At 51.4% G+C, this 19,889-nt stretch overlaps 4 protein-coding genes and 1 non-coding gene across 5 annotated transcripts; 2 read left to right on the forward strand and 3 right to left on the reverse strand.

Moving 5' to 3' along the window:
• Positions 1-138: 138 nt before the first annotated feature.
• Positions 139-3,227, reverse strand: HTRA2 (HtrA serine peptidase 2). The gene is made up of 8 exons (XM_054593499.1): positions 2,722-3,227; positions 2,419-2,623; positions 2,135-2,329; positions 1,890-1,922; positions 1,553-1,658; positions 1,356-1,425; positions 594-689; positions 139-488 (listed from the first exon to the last, which is right to left on the reverse strand). Exons 1-8 carry the CDS (start codon positions 3,225-3,227, stop codon positions 323-325), a joined length of 1,377 nt encoding a protein of 458 aa, XP_054449474.1. The 3' UTR covers positions 139-322.
• A 306-nt stretch (positions 3,228-3,533) lies between these two features.
• AUP1 (AUP1 lipid droplet regulating VLDL assembly factor) lies at positions 3,534-6,968 on the forward strand. The gene is made up of 12 exons (XM_054593507.1): positions 3,534-3,656; positions 3,737-3,874; positions 3,954-4,104; positions 4,306-4,490; positions 4,734-4,806; positions 4,901-4,974; positions 5,220-5,286; positions 5,385-5,487; positions 5,616-5,735; positions 5,835-5,950; positions 6,137-6,252; positions 6,366-6,968. Exons 1-12 carry the CDS (start codon positions 3,607-3,609, stop codon positions 6,400-6,402), a joined length of 1,230 nt encoding a protein of 409 aa, XP_054449482.1. The 5' UTR covers positions 3,534-3,606; the 3' UTR covers positions 6,403-6,968.
• Positions 6,969-7,634: 666 nt separating this feature from the next.
• On the forward strand, positions 7,635-13,771 carry DQX1 (DEAQ-box RNA dependent ATPase 1). Its single transcript, XM_054593602.1, has 11 exons — positions 7,635-7,871; positions 8,144-8,337; positions 8,891-9,275; positions 9,599-9,832; positions 9,921-10,020; positions 10,104-10,262; positions 10,347-10,538; positions 12,313-12,432; positions 12,597-12,787; positions 13,090-13,280; positions 13,494-13,771. Exons 1-11 carry the CDS (start codon positions 7,635-7,637, stop codon positions 13,648-13,650), a joined length of 2,160 nt encoding a protein of 719 aa, XP_054449577.1. The 3' UTR covers positions 13,651-13,771.
• Positions 8,464-8,567, reverse strand: LOC129086865 (U6 spliceosomal RNA). Its single transcript, XR_008530858.1, has one exon. It is a non-coding gene; the product is annotated as a U6 spliceosomal RNA (small nuclear RNA).
• A 4,646-nt stretch (positions 13,772-18,417) lies between the features above and the next one.
• TLX2 (T cell leukemia homeobox 2) lies at positions 18,418-19,889 on the reverse strand. Its single transcript, XM_054593504.1, has 3 exons — positions 19,463-19,889; positions 18,776-19,013; positions 18,418-18,673 (listed from the first exon to the last, which is right to left on the reverse strand). The coding sequence occupies exons 1-3, from the start codon at positions 19,860-19,862 to the stop codon at positions 18,457-18,459; spliced, it is 855 nt and encodes a 284-aa protein (XP_054449479.1). The 5' UTR covers positions 19,863-19,889; the 3' UTR covers positions 18,418-18,456.

Raw genomic sequence — 19,889 nt, forward strand, 5'->3', positions numbered from 1 at the left:
TTCTTGAATAGGGAGGACAGGATGGTCAGCTGCAGTATATCCCCAGTTTGGGGGGGGGAATACAGCTTTACCTCTAGCCTTTTTGTGGGAGAGAAGATCAGCAACCCCTCCCTCATTTTTGACTATAACATGTTGCTAGGTATAATTTTATTTTATATAAAAAGTGTTTTTGTGATTCCTCAAAGCCCAGGGATTGATGCTGGTGGTTGGAGGGACCTGCCCCCCACTGGTTCGTGTATCCCTCTGTCCAGGTGCCCTCAGAGCCTAGGCCAGGAAAGCAAGTGGAAATCAAAGCAGGAGCCCCATACTCTTGCTGATCCATTCATTCTGTAACTTCAGGGGTCACATATAAGGTCAGTGTTTCCGTTCCCCGCCGGATCCGCACTGCCAGCTGGGATTGGGTTCGAACAGCTTCATAAATATCTTCAGCATTCTTTACCAGCTGCTCCCCAATGGCCAAGATCACATCACCTGGCCGCAGACCAGCCCTATGGCAAAAGGTGAACAGAGAGAAAGGAGGGAGTAGATAGCCCGATTTAAGGGCACGTGCACACCTCACCCATCTCTACCTCACAGTGCAGTCTCTCCCTCACCGGTGTGCAGGGGAGTCCAGGATGACTTTATGGATGAGCACACCATGCTGAACATCAGGAAAGCTTGGTTCTCGAAGCTGTAGTTCAGCAAGGATGCTGAAAGGACACAGATCACCCTGTTAACCACACCAACGTGCTCTCCCCATTTTGGGTTCACCTTAAATATCTCATCAACTCACTGACAACTGCATGGTCAGGGAATGCACTAGGTACTCCAGATACGAAGACAATTTACTTTCTGCCTTCTAGTAGTTAGGAAGTTGGACATGCAGAGAAAAGGTACCTAATTCCACATAACACATAATGTTAAATCAATAGAACTAATCTCATTCTAGAATACAAAGAGAAGCTTTAAAGCGTAGAACTTAAGCTGAGCCTAGAAGGTGGGCCTGATATTAAACTATATAAATAAAGAATAATATAAATAAAAACCTGTAACAGGAAATCAGGTTGGCTGGAACAGGTTATAGTCATGAAGGAAGCCAGGTATGGAAAATGGAAAATGCCCCCTAAACACCAGGTTAATTGACTGAAGCTTTTAAATCAAAGCAGTAATGAAATGAAATCAATCTGGTGGCAGTTGTGCAAAGTGGAATGGAGTGAGAAAGTCAAGAGGATGAGGGAAGACAGCTCTTTTGATAGTTCCAAGTGTGAGGCAGTTCACCATAGATAAAGATAGAAGTTTCTGAGAACAAAGCTCAACAGAAATACCATTTGCCCACCAGTGGTGGCCCTACAGATCAATACCTCTAAAGCTCATACCTGGGAGTCAGGGTCAACATCATCACCCCAATGTAGCGGCGCTTGGACCCACTGGTTCCAAACCAAGAATCTGATAAAGAGACAAATGAGCCCCACCCAGTTACATCCTTCCTTCCCCTCTCTCCTCCCAATAGACCCTTCTCCAGCAAGGCCCAATAAATGTCCCTCCCCACCCATCCCCCACAAGACAGGCTCACTCTTCTTTTCTCCACGATGCAGAAACTCTCGAAGGCGATCAGAAGGGATAGCAAAGGAGATGCCAGATGTGACCTTCATGGTATTCACTCCAATCACCTCTCCATCCTGCAGGGACAGAGTGAACTATTCCCTAGCCTGAATAAATAGAAGATGGGGTACCTAAACAAGAACAGCAGGAAGCATTGGGGAATTGGGGAGATCTGGTTGGATTCTGGGAGACAGCTAACAAGGGACTGTTCAGAAACTTGACCAAACGTCACTGAATTAGGGAAAAGCCCACCTCTTCCCACACTGACCTGGGGCAGGGATTCTTGGAAAGAAGGATGTCCCACTCACCAGGTTAACCAGGGGACCTCCGGAATTTCCAAACTGCAGAACAAGGAGAAAATATGGGAGAGATCCAGGGACTCTATGCCTGAGAGCATACCAGGATGTAGACGTTTACTCCAAATTCTACATTTTTGTAGCCCAACCTCCATATAGCATAGGCTTATCCACCTTCTATCACACTTAGTGCCTACACCATATGGCCTCTGTCCCTCCCCCACCTAGACTGTCATTTTTCCTCTATCAGTACGCACATCAATAGCTGCATCAGTCTGGATATATTCCACATTGGTTTGCGGGAGGCCCAGATCTTTGGCTGGACGCTGAGCAGAGCTGACGATGCCAGATGTGATCGTGTTCTGCAGTGCAAAGGGACTTCCCATGGCAACAACAAACTCCCCTTGCCTAACATCCGCTGAGCGCCCCAGGGGCAGTGTGGGGAGGGGTTCCTAAAGGAGAATGGGTACAAAGGACCTGTTATCTGGAGACAAGAGCAAATTCAGAGCCCCAACCAGACCTGGTTTGCCCAGATCCCCACCTTGGTCTGAATCCTCAACGTGGCAATGTCTGCCACTGGATCCACAGCTGTGACCATAGCTTCATACGTGTCCCCGCTAGGCAGCCTCACACGGACTCGGCGCCTATCAGCCACCACATGGGCGTTGGTAACGATGAGCCCGTCCGCAGCCACCACGAATCCTGAGCCATTCGAGATAGGAACTTCGCGCCCCGAGAAAGGGTGCCTGGAATGGGGGAGAGCACGGATGTGAGGAAGTCGGCCTCCTCCTGCTCGCCTGCCCAGCCCGCGACTTCGGTGCCTCCTGGTCTACCCCACCGTTACCGGCCCAGAATCTCGATATAAACCACAGCAGGTGCAGTCTTCTCCACCACGTCTGCAATGAAGTTGTACTGGCTCCGGGGAGAGGTGGGCGGCGAGCCAAGGACAGAGGCAAGGACAGCCGGGGGACCCCGCCCCCCGCCCCACAAAAGCAGCAGCACTGCCCCCCCAGCGCCCAGTGCCACCGCCAGCCACACGCGCAGACAGGCTCCAGGGGTCCCTGAGTCCTCCTGGGTCTGATGCTCTGGGGTCTCCGCAGTCAGCCGTGCTCGGGAATCCGAAGTCCCCGACGTCGCGCATGTTCGTGGTCCAGGGACCCCCACAGAGAACTTGGCCCGGAGACTGGGAGTCCCATAAGTCACTCCGGCCCGAGGGTCGGCAGTTCCTGACGTCAGCAAGGCCCGGAGGTCAGGGGTCAACAGGGGTGCCTTCCCCCAAAGAACCCCCCCAAAAGCTCGCCATCTCCGAAGGCTCCAGCCTGCACCCCGCCCCGCCCTCAGTGCAGCCATCAGCTCCGCCTCGGCTGCCTCTTCGCCCGCCCTACACAGAGGCGGCGCCCTGGACGTGAGCTGGTGGACTGCGGGACGCAGGGCACGCCGGTACCTGAAGTCCTCCAGAAGTGCACGCTGGGACCAGGATTCCGGGAAGCCGACTCCGCCCCGCCGCCCAGCGAATGCCGGGAACTGTGGTCCCTGCGGGCCACGAGCTCTGAGGTGGCCTAAGGGCTCGCGAGGCATGATGGGGCTATAGCCCTTCCGGGGCGCCTAGGGATTTCGAGTGCCCGCACCCTGGGCCGACGCCCCGAGACTCCGCCTTCCCAGGAGCCCTTGCGGCGGGTCGCGAAGATGGCGGCGGCGGCAGTGGCGGGATACCCCTAAAGCAACCGCGATGGAGCCTCCGCCAGCGCCGGGGCCGGAGCGGCTCTTTGACTCCAACCGGTAAGGGCTCAGACGGGGAAAGGCCGGCTCTCGCGTCCACTTGGCCTTCGGCGCCTGATCACCTCGCCTCTCGCCCTCAGGCTCCCAGGTGACGGCTTCCTGCTCCTCGCGCTGCTGCTCTACGCGCCCGTCGGTTTCTGCCTCCTCGTCCTGCGTCTCTTTCTTGGGATCCACGTCTTCCTAGTGAGCTGCGCGCTTCCAGACAGCGTCCTTCGCAGGTTCCGACCCGGGCGCTCGGGGAGGGTCAGGGCTGTGTCCAGCCCGAGGCGGTGCAGTCACTACTGCCTGCGTCCCCAGGTTCGTGGTGCGGACCATGTGTGCGGTGCTGGGGCTCGTGGCCCGGCAGGAGGACTCCGGACTCCGGGATCACCGCGTCAGGGTCCTCATTTCCAACCACGTGACACCTTTCGACCACAACATAGTCAACTTGCTCACCAGTTGTAGCACCGTGAGTGGGGGTCGAAGACGAGTTGCGCCACTGGCGGTCCCCTGGGGCCCAGCTCAAGGCTACCCTCTGCCCACCCCGTTTTCCCATGGAGACCACGAGTTACTGAGCCTTCCCCCCTAACCCCGCTTCTATACCCCATATGTCAGTTTTATCACTTCCCAACATTCTTTTCTTCTTGCTTTCTATCTTCCCTGTTCCCAGCCTCTACTCAATAGTCCCCCCAGCTTTGTGTGCTGGTCTCGGGGCTTCATGGAGATGGATGGGCGGGGGGAGTTGGTGGAGTCACTCAAGAGATTCTGTGCTTCCACGAGGCTTCCCCCCACCCATCTGCTGCTATTCCCTGAGGAAGAGGCCACCAATGGCCGGGAGGGGCTCCTGCACTTCAGGTGGGTGAGCACAGGTACTAGTTTCCAAATGCATAGGTAGTCAGGCTTGGGAGCCCTTAGGTTTTCACAACCTTCTTCAGCCCGAACCCCTCCATTCCTAGTTCATTTCTTTTTGGTTCTTTCCCCTGAATCCCTTCATTCCCCATCTATCTACTTGGGCAGTTTGACAGTTTCCTGTTTTAAGTCGGGGGAAAAGCTGCTGACTAGTCTGGCTGGAATCCCATTCTACTCTCTTCCTTCTAGTTCCTGGCCATTTTCTATCCAGGATGTGGTACAGCCTCTTACCCTTCGAGTCCAGAGACCTCTAGTCTCTGTGGTGAGTGAACATTGGACAGGGAATCTTTGGGGCTTGGGAGAAAGTTTCCCATTCCTGGCCCTGACTTAGATCTCACTTCATGCCTTTTTCTCAGACGGTGTCAGATGCCTCCTGGGTCTCAGAACTGCTGTGGTCACTATTCGTCCCTTTCACGGTGTATCAAGTAAGGTATTAACTGTCCTTACTTTTTGATGGCTGGGAAAAGCTCACTTTAAGGTCAAGAAAGTAGTTGCCTCTGCACTGTCCATTTGTAGATCTTTTAACATCAAGGCTCCATCACAGACACAATACAAAGTATTTACACTCTCTCCATCCTTAATACCACTGTCCCATGAAAAGAGGTATCAAAGTAGGGAAACGGTGACAGCCTCTACCCCGGTGCCCTCAACACGGCCCTGACTTTTATTTTGCAGGTGGCTCCGTCCTGTTCATCGCCAGCTGGGGGAGGGGAATGAAGAGTTTGCTCTTCGTGTACAACAGGTGATTGGGTACACAGGCAGGGTGGAGGTGGGGTCTTTCTTAAACAGAAGAGGGGGAAGGCTTGAGAGTGATGCTCCCAACCTTCCAATTCTTCCTAGCTGGTGGCCAAAGAATTGGGCCAGAGAGGGACACGACTCACTCCAGCAGACAAAGCAGAGCACATGAAACGACAGAGACACCCCAGATTGCGCCCGCAGTCAGGTGTGTAGTCTCTGTACACACAGCTTCCCCCCACCCCCAACATGTTGTGATTTTCTCCTTATTCCTGTGCTAGTCAGCCTCTCCTTCCTCATTCTCTACTAACCACATTTTGGATTTCTTCTTTGCAGCCCAGTCATCTTTTCTTCCCTCCCCCAGCCCTTCTCCTGATGTGCAGCTGGCAACTCTGGCTCAGAGAGTCAAGGAGGTTTTACCGCATGTGCCACTGGGCGTCATCCAGAGAGACCTGGGTATGGGAAAGGGTAGACAGGCACAGAGAGGAAAGGTGGGTGGTATGGGGAGATGGTGAACAGGGAAACATCCCCTCTCCTCTTTTTCCTTCTCCCCAGCCAGGACTGGATGCGTAGACTTGACCATCACCAATCTACTTGAGGGAGCTGTAGCTTTCATACCTGAAGACACCACCGAGGGGACCCAGTCCCTCCCCACAGCCTCTGCCCCTAAGGTGGGACCCAGGAAGTGGTCAGATCAAAGACATGGGGGTGAGATAGGGCAATCTATGTACTCCTTATCCTGATGTCTCTTTTTTGATCCTGAGACCCTAGCACAGTGCCTCTCTTGCAAAGTAGGCATTCGATGCGTGTTTAATGATGATGACTTCGCAAGCCCTCTGACATTGTGATCACCTCAGTTCCCCAGCTCTGGCCCGATGCCTCAGCCCACAGCCATAACATTTGCCAAGTCCTCCTGGGCCCGGCAGGAAAGCCTGCAGGAGCGCAAGCAGGCACTGTATGAATACGCGAGAAGGTGAGGGGCTTAGAGGACAGTGGGTAGGAAGGGGCAAGTTGAAGGGAGCTAATAATGGAGCTAGTATGTAATGCGGCAAAGCCCACACAATGTCTTTTCCCTATGTCCCACAGGAGATTCACAGAGAGACAGGCCCAGGAGGCTGACTGAGTACAGGATGGCACCCAGAGCCGCAGGACGGAGACTAGGGACAGCCCTCACCCAACTCACAACAGACCGGATGGGTGGGTGGTAGAAAGGGAAAGATGGGGCTCCCCCCCAATATCACATTAAATTCAGGGTTTTCACTCAAGGTCTCTGTTGCCTCTCTGGGTCTAAAAAGCCCCTTACTCAGGATCCTTTTTGTTCAGTTGTGGGCAATGGGGATGAGGCCTCCTTGTAGTTCTGTAGCAGGCAATCAGAATGAAACTGTTGGAAATCACCTCTTCACATCAAGAGATGAGTGGCATTAACAAAGTGTAACTAAACTGAAGATCCAACAGCGACTGGACATAGCTGGGGTGTTGAGCCCAGGTTTGTGAAAGAAACAACTTGCAAAACCGCAAGTCCCAGGCCCTGACCACTAGTGTGGCTCGGTTGGGTGTCACCCCACAAAGTAAAGGGTCATCAGTTCGATTCCTAGTCCAAGCACATGCCTGGGTTGTGGGTTTTGTCCCCAGATGGGGTGCCTATGAGAGGAAATCAACATGTTCCTCCCCCTCCCTTCCTCCCTCCCTCCTGCTCTCTAAAAATAAATAAAATATTTTTTTTAAAAAAAACAAAAATACAAGTCCCAGGATGCCTTTCACAGCACATAGTGTCTATAGAGTTCACACATGCCCAGTGGGGTGGCTGGGGCCTGTTTTACGTAGGCTCCTGACTGGGTTAAATAAGGCGGAGCAAATGGCTCCACCCCAAAAGCAATCTTTAGAATTTCCTTTGAACCAACCCCCAGGGTGGAGCCGGAACTTACCTTTGTACTTCATGCTGCTCAAGGTTGGTGATAATTAGCCTGGTGGTTCTGGAACTGGCTGCCATTCTGACACGTCTCAGAGCTACAAGCAGGTTTGAATCCAGGATCCTTGTGGCCCTTCTCCCCAATTCGTGCTCCCTCTTATTCTCTATCTTTTTCCCTTGGGGTCCTTCCCACAGATCTAATTCCTGCTGCCTCTGAGAGCCCCTGTGTCAGTCACAGGATCTTTTCTACCTGACTACAGGGTAATCCACTTTTGGTAGTTCTTGGAGACTAAAGTCTCCACTTTTCCTAGCAGGCAAGAAGTGCTGGGAAGGATGGATCCTTGTGCATTATCAACTGGGTACAGGTGAGGGATCGGGGCTGAGATGGGAAGATGGTATTAAGCCTTAACTGCCCTGCCTTCTGTAGGTCCAACCAGTGAGGCACCATGGCCTCTCAGCTTCCTGGGCTGGCAGAAGAGTCTGGCCTGAGCCCTGGGGAGTCTGAACTGGCTGTGAACCCCTTTGACGGGCTCCCCTTCTCTTCTCGTTACTACGAACTGCTTGAGCAGCGCCGAGCCTTGCCCATCTGGGCTGCTCGCTTTATCTTCTTGGAGCAATTGGAGAGTAGCCCCAGTGGAGTTGTGCTGGTGTCTGGAGAGCCTGGCTCTGGCAAGAGCACCCAGGTGTGGGGGGTGGCTGTTCAATTCTGGGAGTGGACAAGGGGAGGGCCTAGGGAACTGGCCATTCCCTGTGCAAGGGGGGATTGGGCTGCCAGGGGCTATGGGAGAGGTAGGCAAAGGGAGTTGGGTTGGGCTGGCCCCAGGGAGCTGAAGGACCAGGGTACACCCCCAAATAAGGAGAGATTAAACCGGCCATAGCTCCCCAGCTCCCATTGCACTTCTGATGGAAGTTCTGTGTCTTGATGGCTGGTTGTCCTTCCCTACCCCTATCCCAGATCCCTCAGTGGTGTGCAGAATTTGCGCTGGCCAGGGGGTTCCAGAAGGGCCGGGTAACTGTTACTCAGCCCTACCCTCTGGCAGCCCTGAGCCTGGCCCTGCAGGTTGCTGATGAGATGGACCTGACCCTGGGTCATGAGGTTGGCTACAGCATCCCCCAGGAGGACTGCACCGGGCCCCATACCCTGCTCAGGTGAGGCCTTTTGCAGGCCTGATTAAAAGCTAAAACTCTTCATCCAGTAGAAATAAGCCTAGTCCTATGACATCTCACCATACGCTCTCAGTCTAGCTCACCATCCCCGCCTCCCCCCAACTTTTTTAAAAATATGAACACTTCACAAATTTGCATGTCATCCTTCCACAGGGGCCATGCTAATCTATGTATTGTTTCTATTTTAGTGTATGTACTGCCAAACTGAGCACCCACCTACCCTTTAAATCGTGTATTATGCATGATTTATACGATGCTGAATTAGGCTCTTTAACCCCAGCCTGAACCTCAGACATTCATCTTCACCCTCATCACAAAAGTCTTACTTTCCCAGCTGGAGTACAGCTTCCGAACAAAGGGTCGTCAGTGAGGTTGTGGGTCGCTGTTAAGGGTCCACAGGCTCAGGAGTTCAGTCATGGTCTCTTTCTCGGACCGTAACTATCAAAATCTAGGGTCCTTGGGGAGAAGCTCCCCTGGACATCTGGGACTGATCAGTGTCCACACTGACTCCCCTGCCCACTGCCAATGTCAACAGGTTTTGCTGGGACAGGCTGCTTCTTCAGGAGTTGGCCTCGACCCGGGGCACTGGAGCTTGGGATGTGCTGGTGCTGGATGAGGCTCAGGAGCGGTCAGTGGCTTCAGATTTGCTCCAGGGGTTGCTGCGAGATGCCAAGCTGGGAAACCTTCCACAGGACCCCAGAGTGGTTGTGGTTACTGACCCAGCCCTTGAACCTAAGCTCCAAGCCTTCTGGGACAATCCTCCTATTGTACATGTACCCAGAGGGCTTGGTAGGTGTCCTACTCCCATCTATATGGACACTGTCCCTGCTGATCGAGTGGAAGCTGCCTGCCAGGCTGTGCTTGAATTGTGTCGAAAGGAAGCTCCAGGAGATGTGCTAGTGTACCTGCCCAGTGAGGAGGTAAAAAAAACAGGCTGCAAAAAGAGGTGCTCCTTACACTACCTTCCTGTCCTGGGGGGGAATGGGAGCACTGCTTATTAGAAACACTGGAATTACAGTATTCATTCTGTTGGGATCCTGAGGAAAAACTCAAGGATTTCAGGTGAAGAGGTCTGTCTAATGCAGAGATTTGTGGTTCAGTGAATTCCTGAACTTATAACACCCCCAACTTTTATGAGCATATGCATTTTTTCAGAGTGAAGGCCATAGCTTTCCTAAGTTTTTCAAAGGATCTATTACTCAAAAAGGTGAGAATTTCCCTAATGCCCCATTCCTCTCCTCAGGAAATTTCCCTGTGCTGTGAATCCTTGTCCAGGGAGGTAGGGGCCTTGGCTACCCAAGGGCCTCCGCCACGGGTGCTGCCCCTTCACCCAGGCCATGGTCAAGCTGTTCAGGCTGTGTATGAGGACACAGACTCGGGTGCCCGCAAGGTTGTGGTCACTCACTGGCTGGCTGACTTCTCCTTCTCCCTCCCTTCCATTCGCCATGTCATTGACTCAGGACTGGAGCTTCGAAGTGTGAGTGACAGAGGTGAGGGGGTGTGGGAGCTAAAGGAATAAATGGCCGGGTCTGATCTGTCTTGGCCTTGGTTGGGGGCGGTGACAGGTGTACAGTCCTCAGATCCGAGCAGAATCCCAGGTGTTGAGGCCAATCAGCAAGTGTCAGGCAGAGGCAAGACAACTGCGGGCAAGAGGGACCCCCCCAGGTAAGAGCCTTTGCCCTCACTGAGATCAACCACGCAGCCCTGAGAAATCTACAGTGGTCTTTCCCAGGTCTTTCTCCCCTCAGGATCCTGCCTCTGTCTGTATCCTAAGTCCTTCCAAGAACTGGAAGCTCCCCCACTGCCCCAACCCAGAGTATGTGAGGAGAATCTGAGCCCCCTCGTGTTACTGCTGAAAAGGAGACAGATTGCAGAGCCAGGGGAGTGTCACTTCCTGGACCGGCCTGGTGAGCCCCACTCCTGCCCAGGCCCTGCTCTCAGACCACCAGGCTCTGAAACTCTGTGCTATGTAAGCCCTGTTTCCTCATCAGCTCCAGAAGCACTGATGCAGGCCCTGGAGGACTTGGACTATCTGGCAGCCCTGGATGATAACGGGGACCTGTCAGACCTGGGTGTCATCCTGTCAGAGTTCCCTCTGCCCCCTGAGTTGGCCAAAGCCCTGCTGGCCTCGTGCGAGTTTGGCTGTGTGGATGAGATGCTCACTCTCGCTGCCATGCTCACCGGTATAACTCCTCTCTCCCCGGCTCCTTCACCTCCTTCATTCCTTCCCCTTGTTTTGGTGCTCCAAAGGCTAGCGCTTTCCCCTGTGCTCCAGTGTCCACCTCTCACACACCTGCCTACAGAACCAGGTTTAATCCGTTAGCCCTCTCTTGTCTCTTTAGCCATTTCCTTCTCCTGGTTCTTCCTCTCAACATGCTTAAATCTCTATCTGTTATTGCTAAAATCCACACCCGTCTTTCTCAACCCTGCACTCCCCTTCAGCTAGACAGCATGATCTATCCTATTCCAGCCAGTCCTCATCCACTGCATTCCAGCTTGCAGTCCACCACAACACTGAGACAGCCTTCTGCTCATCAGTGACTTCCCAAAGACCTAGCCAATGAACACTTGTGAGCCTTATTCATGACCTTCTTTTGACACTTCAGATAGTCAACCTCTCCCACCTTGATACTGCCCCCACTAAGCTTCTGTGAATGCTCCCCATATTTTTCATCCTACCACACTGCCCATTCCCTTAATTTCTTTCGTGGGCTCTTCATCTTCCTTTCTTTCATCTTCATCATCTTTCTTGGGCTCATCCACTATAAACTGGACCTCAGAGTTTTCTATTCTTGCACCTTTTGTCTTATTCCCTGAACTCTCCTAAGCAAGTGATCCACACCTGTGGTCTGAAGGGCCACCTTCACACTTAAATTTTCTAAACCTTGTACCTCCCTGTCAATAGCATTCTTATAAACTTTAGATTTTTATATCCAATTCCTGATGAACATTTCTAGCAGAATAGTCCTCAGTACTTCAGCCTAGAACTAAACTTGACCACTTTCTTAAGTGACCTTCTCAGCATCACCACCACAAAATCACACCATCATTTCTGCTCCATTACCATCATTCTAGATTAATCTTTCTCCAGATTCTTTCATTTTTATCTTCTAAAGTTTTTTAATTAATCCTCTCTCCTCCATACTCACTGTCAGTGCTACTGTTAGGTCCTGTCACTGCACAGTTGGATCCCTTCAGTAGCCTCCTAATTAGTCATGTGAACTTATTCAAACACATGGACTCTCTTATTTAAAAACTCTTCTCCAACAGCTATTCTTTACCTTCCAGACAGAATGTAAAACTCATTTGCCCAGCACATCCAGCCTCTCATGATCTGACCCATACCTACCCCTTTCCCAGCATTATCTCCTATAAACCCACCATACAAGCTCTATCAGCCACCCAAACTAGGTGCTTGCAATTCATGCCATGCTACTAACTTGCTGTTCCCACTGTCTAGAATCCCCTCTCTACCCCTTCTCCACTGAGCTTATTCCTACTTAAACTTGTTAGTCTCTCACCAAACTCCTTGAGGACAGAGACTGCTTTTCATTTATCTTCAATGTCTAATAAAGTGCATAGCATGTAGAAGTTATCAATGTCTTTTTTTATGGCAGCATTTTTTGGAAAGATTTTATTTTTTTAAAAAAAGAGGGGAAGAGAGGAAGAGAGGGAGAGAAACATCAATGTGAGAGAGAAACATCAACTGGTTGCCTCTCACACACCCCAAACCACCCCCAACTGGGGACCTGGCCCACAACCCAGGCATGTGCCCCACCTGGGAACCAAACTGCAACCTTTTGGCTCACAGTCTGGCACTTAATCCACTGAGCCACACCATCAAGAGCCAATGTCTTTTGAATTAAGTTCCCAAAGTGACATTTCTATCTTTTCACCATTCCACCTGTACTATCCTTTCTCATTCCCCCAAACAACCTTCCTCTCTTCTGCCTCCAGCTGCTCCTGGGTTTACCCATCCTCCACTCTGTGCAGAAGAAGCTGCCTTACGCCGGGCCCTGGAACATGCAGATGGTGATCACAGTTCTCTGATCCAAGTGTATGAAGCCTTTATACAGAGTGAGTGGCCCACTCTACATACTCTTATAAAATCCCAGATTTTCCAAAGGGGACGTGGTTTGCAACCAGCTGACAGATCTCTATGCTCAGGAAGAGGCCAAGGGTTGGGTTCTTTGGGGGGACCCTAAGGACTTTAGCTGTTCCTGGTCCCTTTCTTCTCTTAGATGGAGAAGACAAGGCTTGGTGCGAGGCCCGGGGCCTAAACTGGGCAGCACTGTGCCAAGCCCAGAAACTTCGAGGAGAACTCCTAGAACTTATGCAACGAATTGAACTTCCTGTGTCCCAACCAGCCTTTGGCTCTGAGAAGAATCGCAGAGACCTTCAAAAAGCACTGGTGTCTGGATACTTCCTTAAGGTTAGGGGGAAGAATTGAGGTCATAAACGAAGCAGAAGGCAGAGAGACCAAAGATTGGTATGGGGTTCAGGTGGCCATTCAAAGGATTTTTTAGAACCAGGAGAAACTTTCTTTGAGGCTTTGTGGTACAAGAAACTATGGAAATGTCACATGGTATGGTAGGGACTATAACATCTAGATGTAATGCTTTATTTTAATACTCTCACCACCCTTACTAATTCTTTCTCAGCCTCTTTTCCTTTTTTCTACTATCTACCTCTTATCTCTAACTTATTCCTTCAATTTCTTTGCCTTTCAATGAGGTGGCCCAAGACACAGATGGGACTGGAAACTACCTGCTCCTAACCCATAAGCATGTGGCCCAGCTCTCCCCATACTGCTGCTACCGAAGCCGCCGGGCTCCAGCCAGGCCCCCACCATGGGTGCTTTACCACAATTTCTCCATTTCCAAAGACAACTGCCTTTCCATTGTTTCTGAGGTTCAGCCACAGATGTGAGTTTACTGACATTCCTCCTACGCTGCCCATTCCTCTTCCTGGGGCCAAAATTATGGCTGAGAAGTTAGAGTTTTTAAGAAGAGGGGATCATAATGGTTTGTAGTAACATGATTTGAGAAGACACGGTTTGTGGAAGGGACAGTGAGAAATTTTAAAATCTGCATTATGAGAATATACAGAAATTATCTAATTATGACTTTCTCTCTCAGGCTGGTGGAGTTGGCCCCTCCATACTTCCTGAGTAACCTGCCCCCCAGTGAAAGCAGAGACTTCCTGAACCAGCTGCGGGAAGAAATGGCCGATTCTTCAACAGAGAATGAATCCTCTTCCGCCCAAGAGTTTGGAGATGTCTGTGTCCTCCAGTGACCTGCCTAAGGGATGGAGCAGAACTTATCCCATTGCAGTCAGGCCTCCCTCTGTCTAGCACCAAGGCCACCAGCCAGATTTAGAAGCCAAAAGTTTAGGGTTGAATATAAATCTTAGAACCTGAGTCTCAAGAAATAGTGGACTGGGTGTGAAAGGAATTGGGTAAACCACATATACATAGGGTTGGATCCCTTCCTTAGCCTTGTTTTATTTATTGGAGAGGGACTAACATGCCTCTGTATCCCTAACTTAAGCCAAACCTATCCTTGTGCTCCCTTTTGAGTTATAAAAGTTCTTTTCCTATGGTGCCAAAATTGAGTTTGGTTCTGCACCAGCACACACAACACTCATGAGTTAGAGATGTCACAATATCAAAGACTCAGGGCCAACTCCTCCAGCAATATCCCCTTGCCAGGTTCCCACCTCTGATCAAGACTTTGTGCTTTGGTCCTGACTGGTGTGGCTCAGTGGGTTGAATGTCCTCCAGCAAACCAAGAGGTTGTAATTTGGATTCCTGGTCAGTGCATGTGCCTGAGTTTCAGGCCAGGTCCCTGGTTGGGGGTGTGAGAGAGGCAACAAAGTGATGTTTATTACACCCATGTTTCTCACATGGTTGGTGTTTCTCTCCCTCTTTCTCCCTCAATTACCCTCTCTCTAAAAATAAATAAATTAAGTCATTTTTTAAAAAAAGACTTTGTGCTATAGCAGATCTAGCTGTCACTAGCACAGAAGATGAGTTGTTTGCCTACAGTTGTCCTCTGACCCTGCCTATAGCTTACTTCCTTCTAACACACTGCTCCTACCTCCAGCAAAAGAATAGGGGCACTATAGGAAACAGACAAAATCTTCCCTTTAATTCTCATATAACTTAAATCCTGTTCCTTCTTAAACCTTAAGATTATTGCAATCATTCCCAAACTCTCAACTTTCCATCAAATGGCTTCCCAGCAGCCCCTGGCCCACTCACAAGCTAAAGTCTTTCTAAAAACTTCAAGAACTTCTGGTCAAGATGGTGGCATAGACATGGCTTGCCTCTTTGCACAACCACCTGAAAATTACAACTAAAATATAAAACAACCATCACTCGAAACTGTCAGGAATCAAGTTGAATGGAAGTCTAACAACTACAGAATTAAAGAAACCACATCCATCTAGACTGGTAGGAGGGGTACAAATGAGAAACAGGCTGGTCCCACACCCACATGTGGTGGATAAAAATTCGGGAGGGACATCTCAGAAGCAAGGAGTCCCAGACCCACACCAGGCCCCCCAGCCCAGGGCTCCAGTGCCAGGAAGGTAAGTCCCCATAACTTCTGGCTGCAAAAACCAGCAGGGATTGAGCCAGTGGAAGAAACTTCTGGAGCCTCAAGCAGGTCCTCTTAAAGAACCCACAAACAGACTCACCTACTCAGATTCTCTTCCTCTGAGCTCTAGCACTGGGGTAGCAGCTTGAAAGGTACCAGTGGCATCCTGGGAGAAACTCAAGTGTCTGGCATCAAGGCAAGGAGAGGCCATTGTCCCTTCTCTAAACCTTCCCCCCTCCAGAGCCACAGAGCCAGCAAGCTGGTGCCATATTTGAGACTCCATCGACCTGGCTAATGCTGTTTGATCTGCCATGGAAAGCCCCAGAGACTCTGCCCCACCCAACTTACAGGCTCATGCAAATTGCTTTTCCATATGAATAACCTGTCTTGGCTCATGCTTCACAACTTTCTAAATCCTCTCAAAAGAGTAACAGCTGGCCTCATTGAGCCCTAAACCCAGCACTACCAATAGCCAGCCCAGATTCACAGCTTGGCTTCACCTAGGAATCTCCAAGCCCAGCACAACTAGTAGCCATCTCAGATCGCTTTATAGTTCAGGCAGAATAGCCCCAGGCAAAACACAGGTGGGGGCTGACCTTGGCCTACACTACACAGAAAACCCCAGGGCCAGCACACCCAGTGGACAGCTACAGACCACAACACAGAGCACCACTACCCTGGCCCTGCACAGATGATCCTCCACTGAGGGTAGAGATTGGTGGTCAGTGGTCACAGCCAATGCTTGCAGCTGACTGGCCTGGGTAAATCCCTCCCATTGATCTGCCAACAGCAACCAAGGCTCAACTCTAAGAAGAGGGTGTAGTCAGCCCATATGAAGGATGCACCTCAAGTAACCAGCTTGGGTGATAGGAGAGGCTGTGCCACTGGACCCTACAGCACACCTACTGTATTAGGCCACACTACCAAGACAAAGAGAGTCAAAGCAGCTCTACCTAAAAGAAACAAACAGAGGAAGGCTGCCAAAATGAGGAGACAAAGAAGCATGCCTCAAATGAAAGAACAGATCAAAACTCCAGAAAAAGAGGTAAATGAAATGGAGATAAGCAATCAGATGCAGAATTCAAAACACTGGTTATAAGGTTGCTCAAGGAACTTAGTGAGGATATCAGCAGCATAAAAAAGATGCAGAAAGAAATGAAGGATAAACTAATTGAAATTACAAAAATATTTACAAGGAAACAACAATAGAGTGGATGAAGCCAAGAATCAAATCAATGATTTGCAATATAAGGAAGCAGAAAACAACCACACAGAACAACAAGAAGAAAAAAGAATCCAAAAAATGAAGACAGTGTAGGCAACTTCTGGGACAACTTCAAGCATTCCAACATTCACATCATAGGGGTGCAAGAAGAAGAAGAGAATGGGCAAGAAATTGGAAATCTATTTGAGAAAAATAATGAAAGAAAACTTCCCTGATTTGGTGAAGGAAATAGACATGCAAGTCCAGGAAGCACAGAGAGTCCCAAACATGATGGATGTAAAGAGGCCCACTCCAAGACACAACATAATTAAAATGCCAAAGGTTAAAGATAAAGATAGAATCTTAAAAGCAGCAAGGGAAAAGAAGTTAGTTACCTCTAGGGGTATTCCCATAAGACTGCCTGTTGATTTCTCAGAATAAACTTTGCAGGCTAGAAGGGATTGGCAAGAAATAGTCAGTCATGAAAAGCAGGGACCTACAGCCTGGATTGCTCTACCCAGCAAAGCTATCATTTAGAATCAAAGGGCAGATAAAGAGCTTTCCAGACAAGAAAAAACTCAAGGAGTCATCATCACCAAACCATTATTATATGAAATGTTAAAGGGACTTATTTAAGAAAAAGAAAATCAAAACTATGAACAATAAAATGGCAAAAATACATATCTATCCACAACTGAACCTAAAAAACAAACTAAGCAAATAAGAGACAGAATCTTGAATACGGAGAGCATTTTGATGGTTGCCAGGTGGGAGGACAGTGCGGAGGAATGGGTGAAGAGGTGAGGGGATTAAGAAGTACAAACAGGTAGTTACATAATACCCATTGGGATGTAAAGCATGGTTTGGGAAATGGAGCAGCGAAAGAACTTATGTGCATGACCCATGGACATGAACAATGGTGGAGGGATTGCCTGCAGGAGTGGGGGTTGCTGGGTGGAGGGGGGTAAAGGGGGGAAAAATCAGGACAACTGCAATAGCATAATCAATAAAATATAATTTAAAAAATCAATAAATAAAAACTTCAAGGACATCATGCTTTCCTTTCTTTGCAGCTGGGTACTCCTTTTCCTTTTCTTCCTTTGGAATACTAACTTTGGTATTCTCCATCATCCTGCACACTGTAAATGTGCTTCTTGTAGAATTTGGTGGGAAAAACATATTTAATCCTTAGAACTCTGCTTTTCTCTTCAGAGTTTTCTTTGGAGGTTCTGTCCCCATCATTCCATCTATCTCCACCTTCGTGTGAATGTCAGCCTACTTGCCCGAAAGGCACTTTGCCAGAATTTATTCTCTCTAGGTCTAGCATTTAATTTCGCCTGCAGGGTTCATCTTGCTCCTGTCTTCCCAGTTTCCCCTTCATGGTCCACAACACCATTGATTTCCTGATTCTCTACATTTCCAACCTTGAAATTATCTTTGATTCTTTTTAGGTCTGTCAAATTATTTTCCTAATTATTTCCTAAGTTCTGCTCACCTAGCTCCACTGGGCCCATTAACTTTATCCACTCCTTCCTCCTCTCTCCTCTCTGTCTCAGCGGCATTAGTGTTCCTAATTTTGTCTTTCATCAAGTGAACGATGAAAGAGACACATCTGTCTCCCCAGCCACCCAGGCGCGTTGTGAGGCTCCAGTGGGAAGCCGTAGTCAGGAGTTTCAATACGCACGGACAACATGAGGCTCAAAGTCAGGAAGGAATCCTTAGCGATTATTTTACAGAAGGATGAGATGCCCGACGTGGATAACACTCTGGTTCCCGTCACAGTCAGACTTGTCCTCCAGCACCTCTTACATTACTCCGCTGTCATTCGCGTCTTCCTTCCGTCATCACACCTTTGGTACCGACTCAGCCAGTGCGGGCTGCCCCCATGGCAGCACCACCATCTACCTGTTCTAGCTCCGCACCGTAGTTCCCACCCACCAGCCGAAGAATCGGAGTCCCTCAGGAAAGCATTGGCCAGCCCACCCCCTCCCCGCACCACATCCGCAGGTCCCGCCCTCTCGGCGCCTCAGGTTCCAACAGCCGTAAGACGGCACAAGTGGAAAACGCCTGCGGGACAGGCCGCGTCTCGGCCTGCGGGGCCACCGTGCCGTGCTGCCCTGGGTGGGAGCCCGCGGTGGCGAGGAGCCCTCGACGAGAGCCTCAAAGCCCGCTCCTCCTGCTGCGCGGCGCTGCTACGGGACCGCGGCGACGGTGGCCGCACGCCCCACAGCCCTGGGCACCGCGCTCCACGCAGCGCTTCGGGCCGAAAAAGCGCTCGGCCGGCCAGGCAGGCGTAACTCACACCACCGAAGCAAGCCCGGACACCGAAGCCACTTTGTTGTCCTCGGCCCAGGGCTGCAGGTTCTGCAGCGCGAAGAGTGACGAGTTGTGCAGGCACAGTGGGTCTGGGGGCAGCGGCGGCCGCAGCGGCCGCGGTAGCGCGTCCTGCTGCAGGTGCAGGAGCAGTCGGCCCGCGCGGTGCCGCTCCGCCTCGCGCTCCTCCGCCGTCTGACGCCTGGACGGGCGGGGATGTGGAGTCAGCGTGGCCGGCCGTGGCCCGCCCCACGCCCCACCGGCCCTTGGCGCGGCCCGCGCCCCTCCCCACTCCGCGCCTCACCGCCACTTGGTGCGCCGGTTCTGGAACCACGTCTTGACCTGAGCGTCGGTCATGCGCAGGGCCTTGGCCAGTGCCGCCCTCTCCGCCGAAGCCAGGTACTTCTGGCGCAGGAAGCGCCGCTCCAGCTCTAGCACCTGCGAACGGGAGAAGGATGTGCGCGGCTTCTTCCGCTTCGGGGGGGTCCGGTTTTGGTAAGGGTGGCCAATGCGGCGCGTCCCGGAGAAGGGGGAGAGCGCGGCTGCAGGGAAGAAGAAAGAGCAGAGTAGGGTTTGCTGGGCGGTTCGAGGTGACCCTGAGAAGAGAGCGCAGCTGCCCAGGCCGCAGGGCCCCCGAGCCCTGTCCTTACCGGTGCCCCTAGCTGGGCCTCGCATCAGTAGAGGCCACTAGACAAAAAAAAAAAAAAGAGGGGACCTCGGAAGAAATGGCTCTCCCCCTTGGATGAGGGAGAATTCTCCCCGTAACTTCACCCTGCTCTCCTCCCTGTGTGGACAGTAGGCTGCAGAGAAGAGAGCGAGCATCGACGGTAGCTCCCTTCCCGTCGCCTCTCAGCAGCGGGACCAAGAGATACAAGATGGGAGGGGATTCCCTGAAATGATCTGGGGGAGGAGTATGAAAGGGGACCTGGATTTGGATCCGAAGGATTAAAGATGAGGAAACCCAGACGATAGAGGGGTTCGGCAACCTCACCAGTGAGACGGTCCTTGGCAAAGCGGCGTCCGCTGTCCATCCAAGGGAAGGTGAGTCCCGCTAGGCCCCCGGCGCCGCCCAAGCCCGAGGGGCCCGGCACCGCGGGCGCGCCTCCCGCGGGCGGCGGCACTGGCAGCGGGCGGTGCGCGGGGACGCGGATCACGCCGCCTGGGCCCATGCCGGAGCTGCCGGGTAGAGGGCCCAGGGAGCCTGAGGAGCCGTAGCTTGAGGCTGCATGAAATCCACCTGAGAACGCCGCACTTTCCCCGTGGCCCTGGCCCGTGCGACCCTGGCCTAGGTTGCTCCCGGGGGGCTCCGGGAAGCTCAGGATCTGATCAATGCCGAAGCTGATTGGTTCATGGTGTGGGAGGTTGTGCGAGGCCAGCACCGCCGGTTCCATGGGTACAGGTCAGGGAAGACCGGAGGA

The sequence above is a fragment of the Pteronotus mesoamericanus genome, unplaced genomic scaffold, assembly GCF_021234165.1.
Source record: "Pteronotus mesoamericanus isolate MK-2021 breed Mesoamerican mustached bat unplaced genomic scaffold, CSHL_Meso_final scaffold_45, whole genome shotgun sequence".
NCBI classification, from domain to species: domain Eukaryota; kingdom Metazoa; phylum Chordata; class Mammalia; order Chiroptera; family Mormoopidae; genus Pteronotus; species Pteronotus mesoamericanus.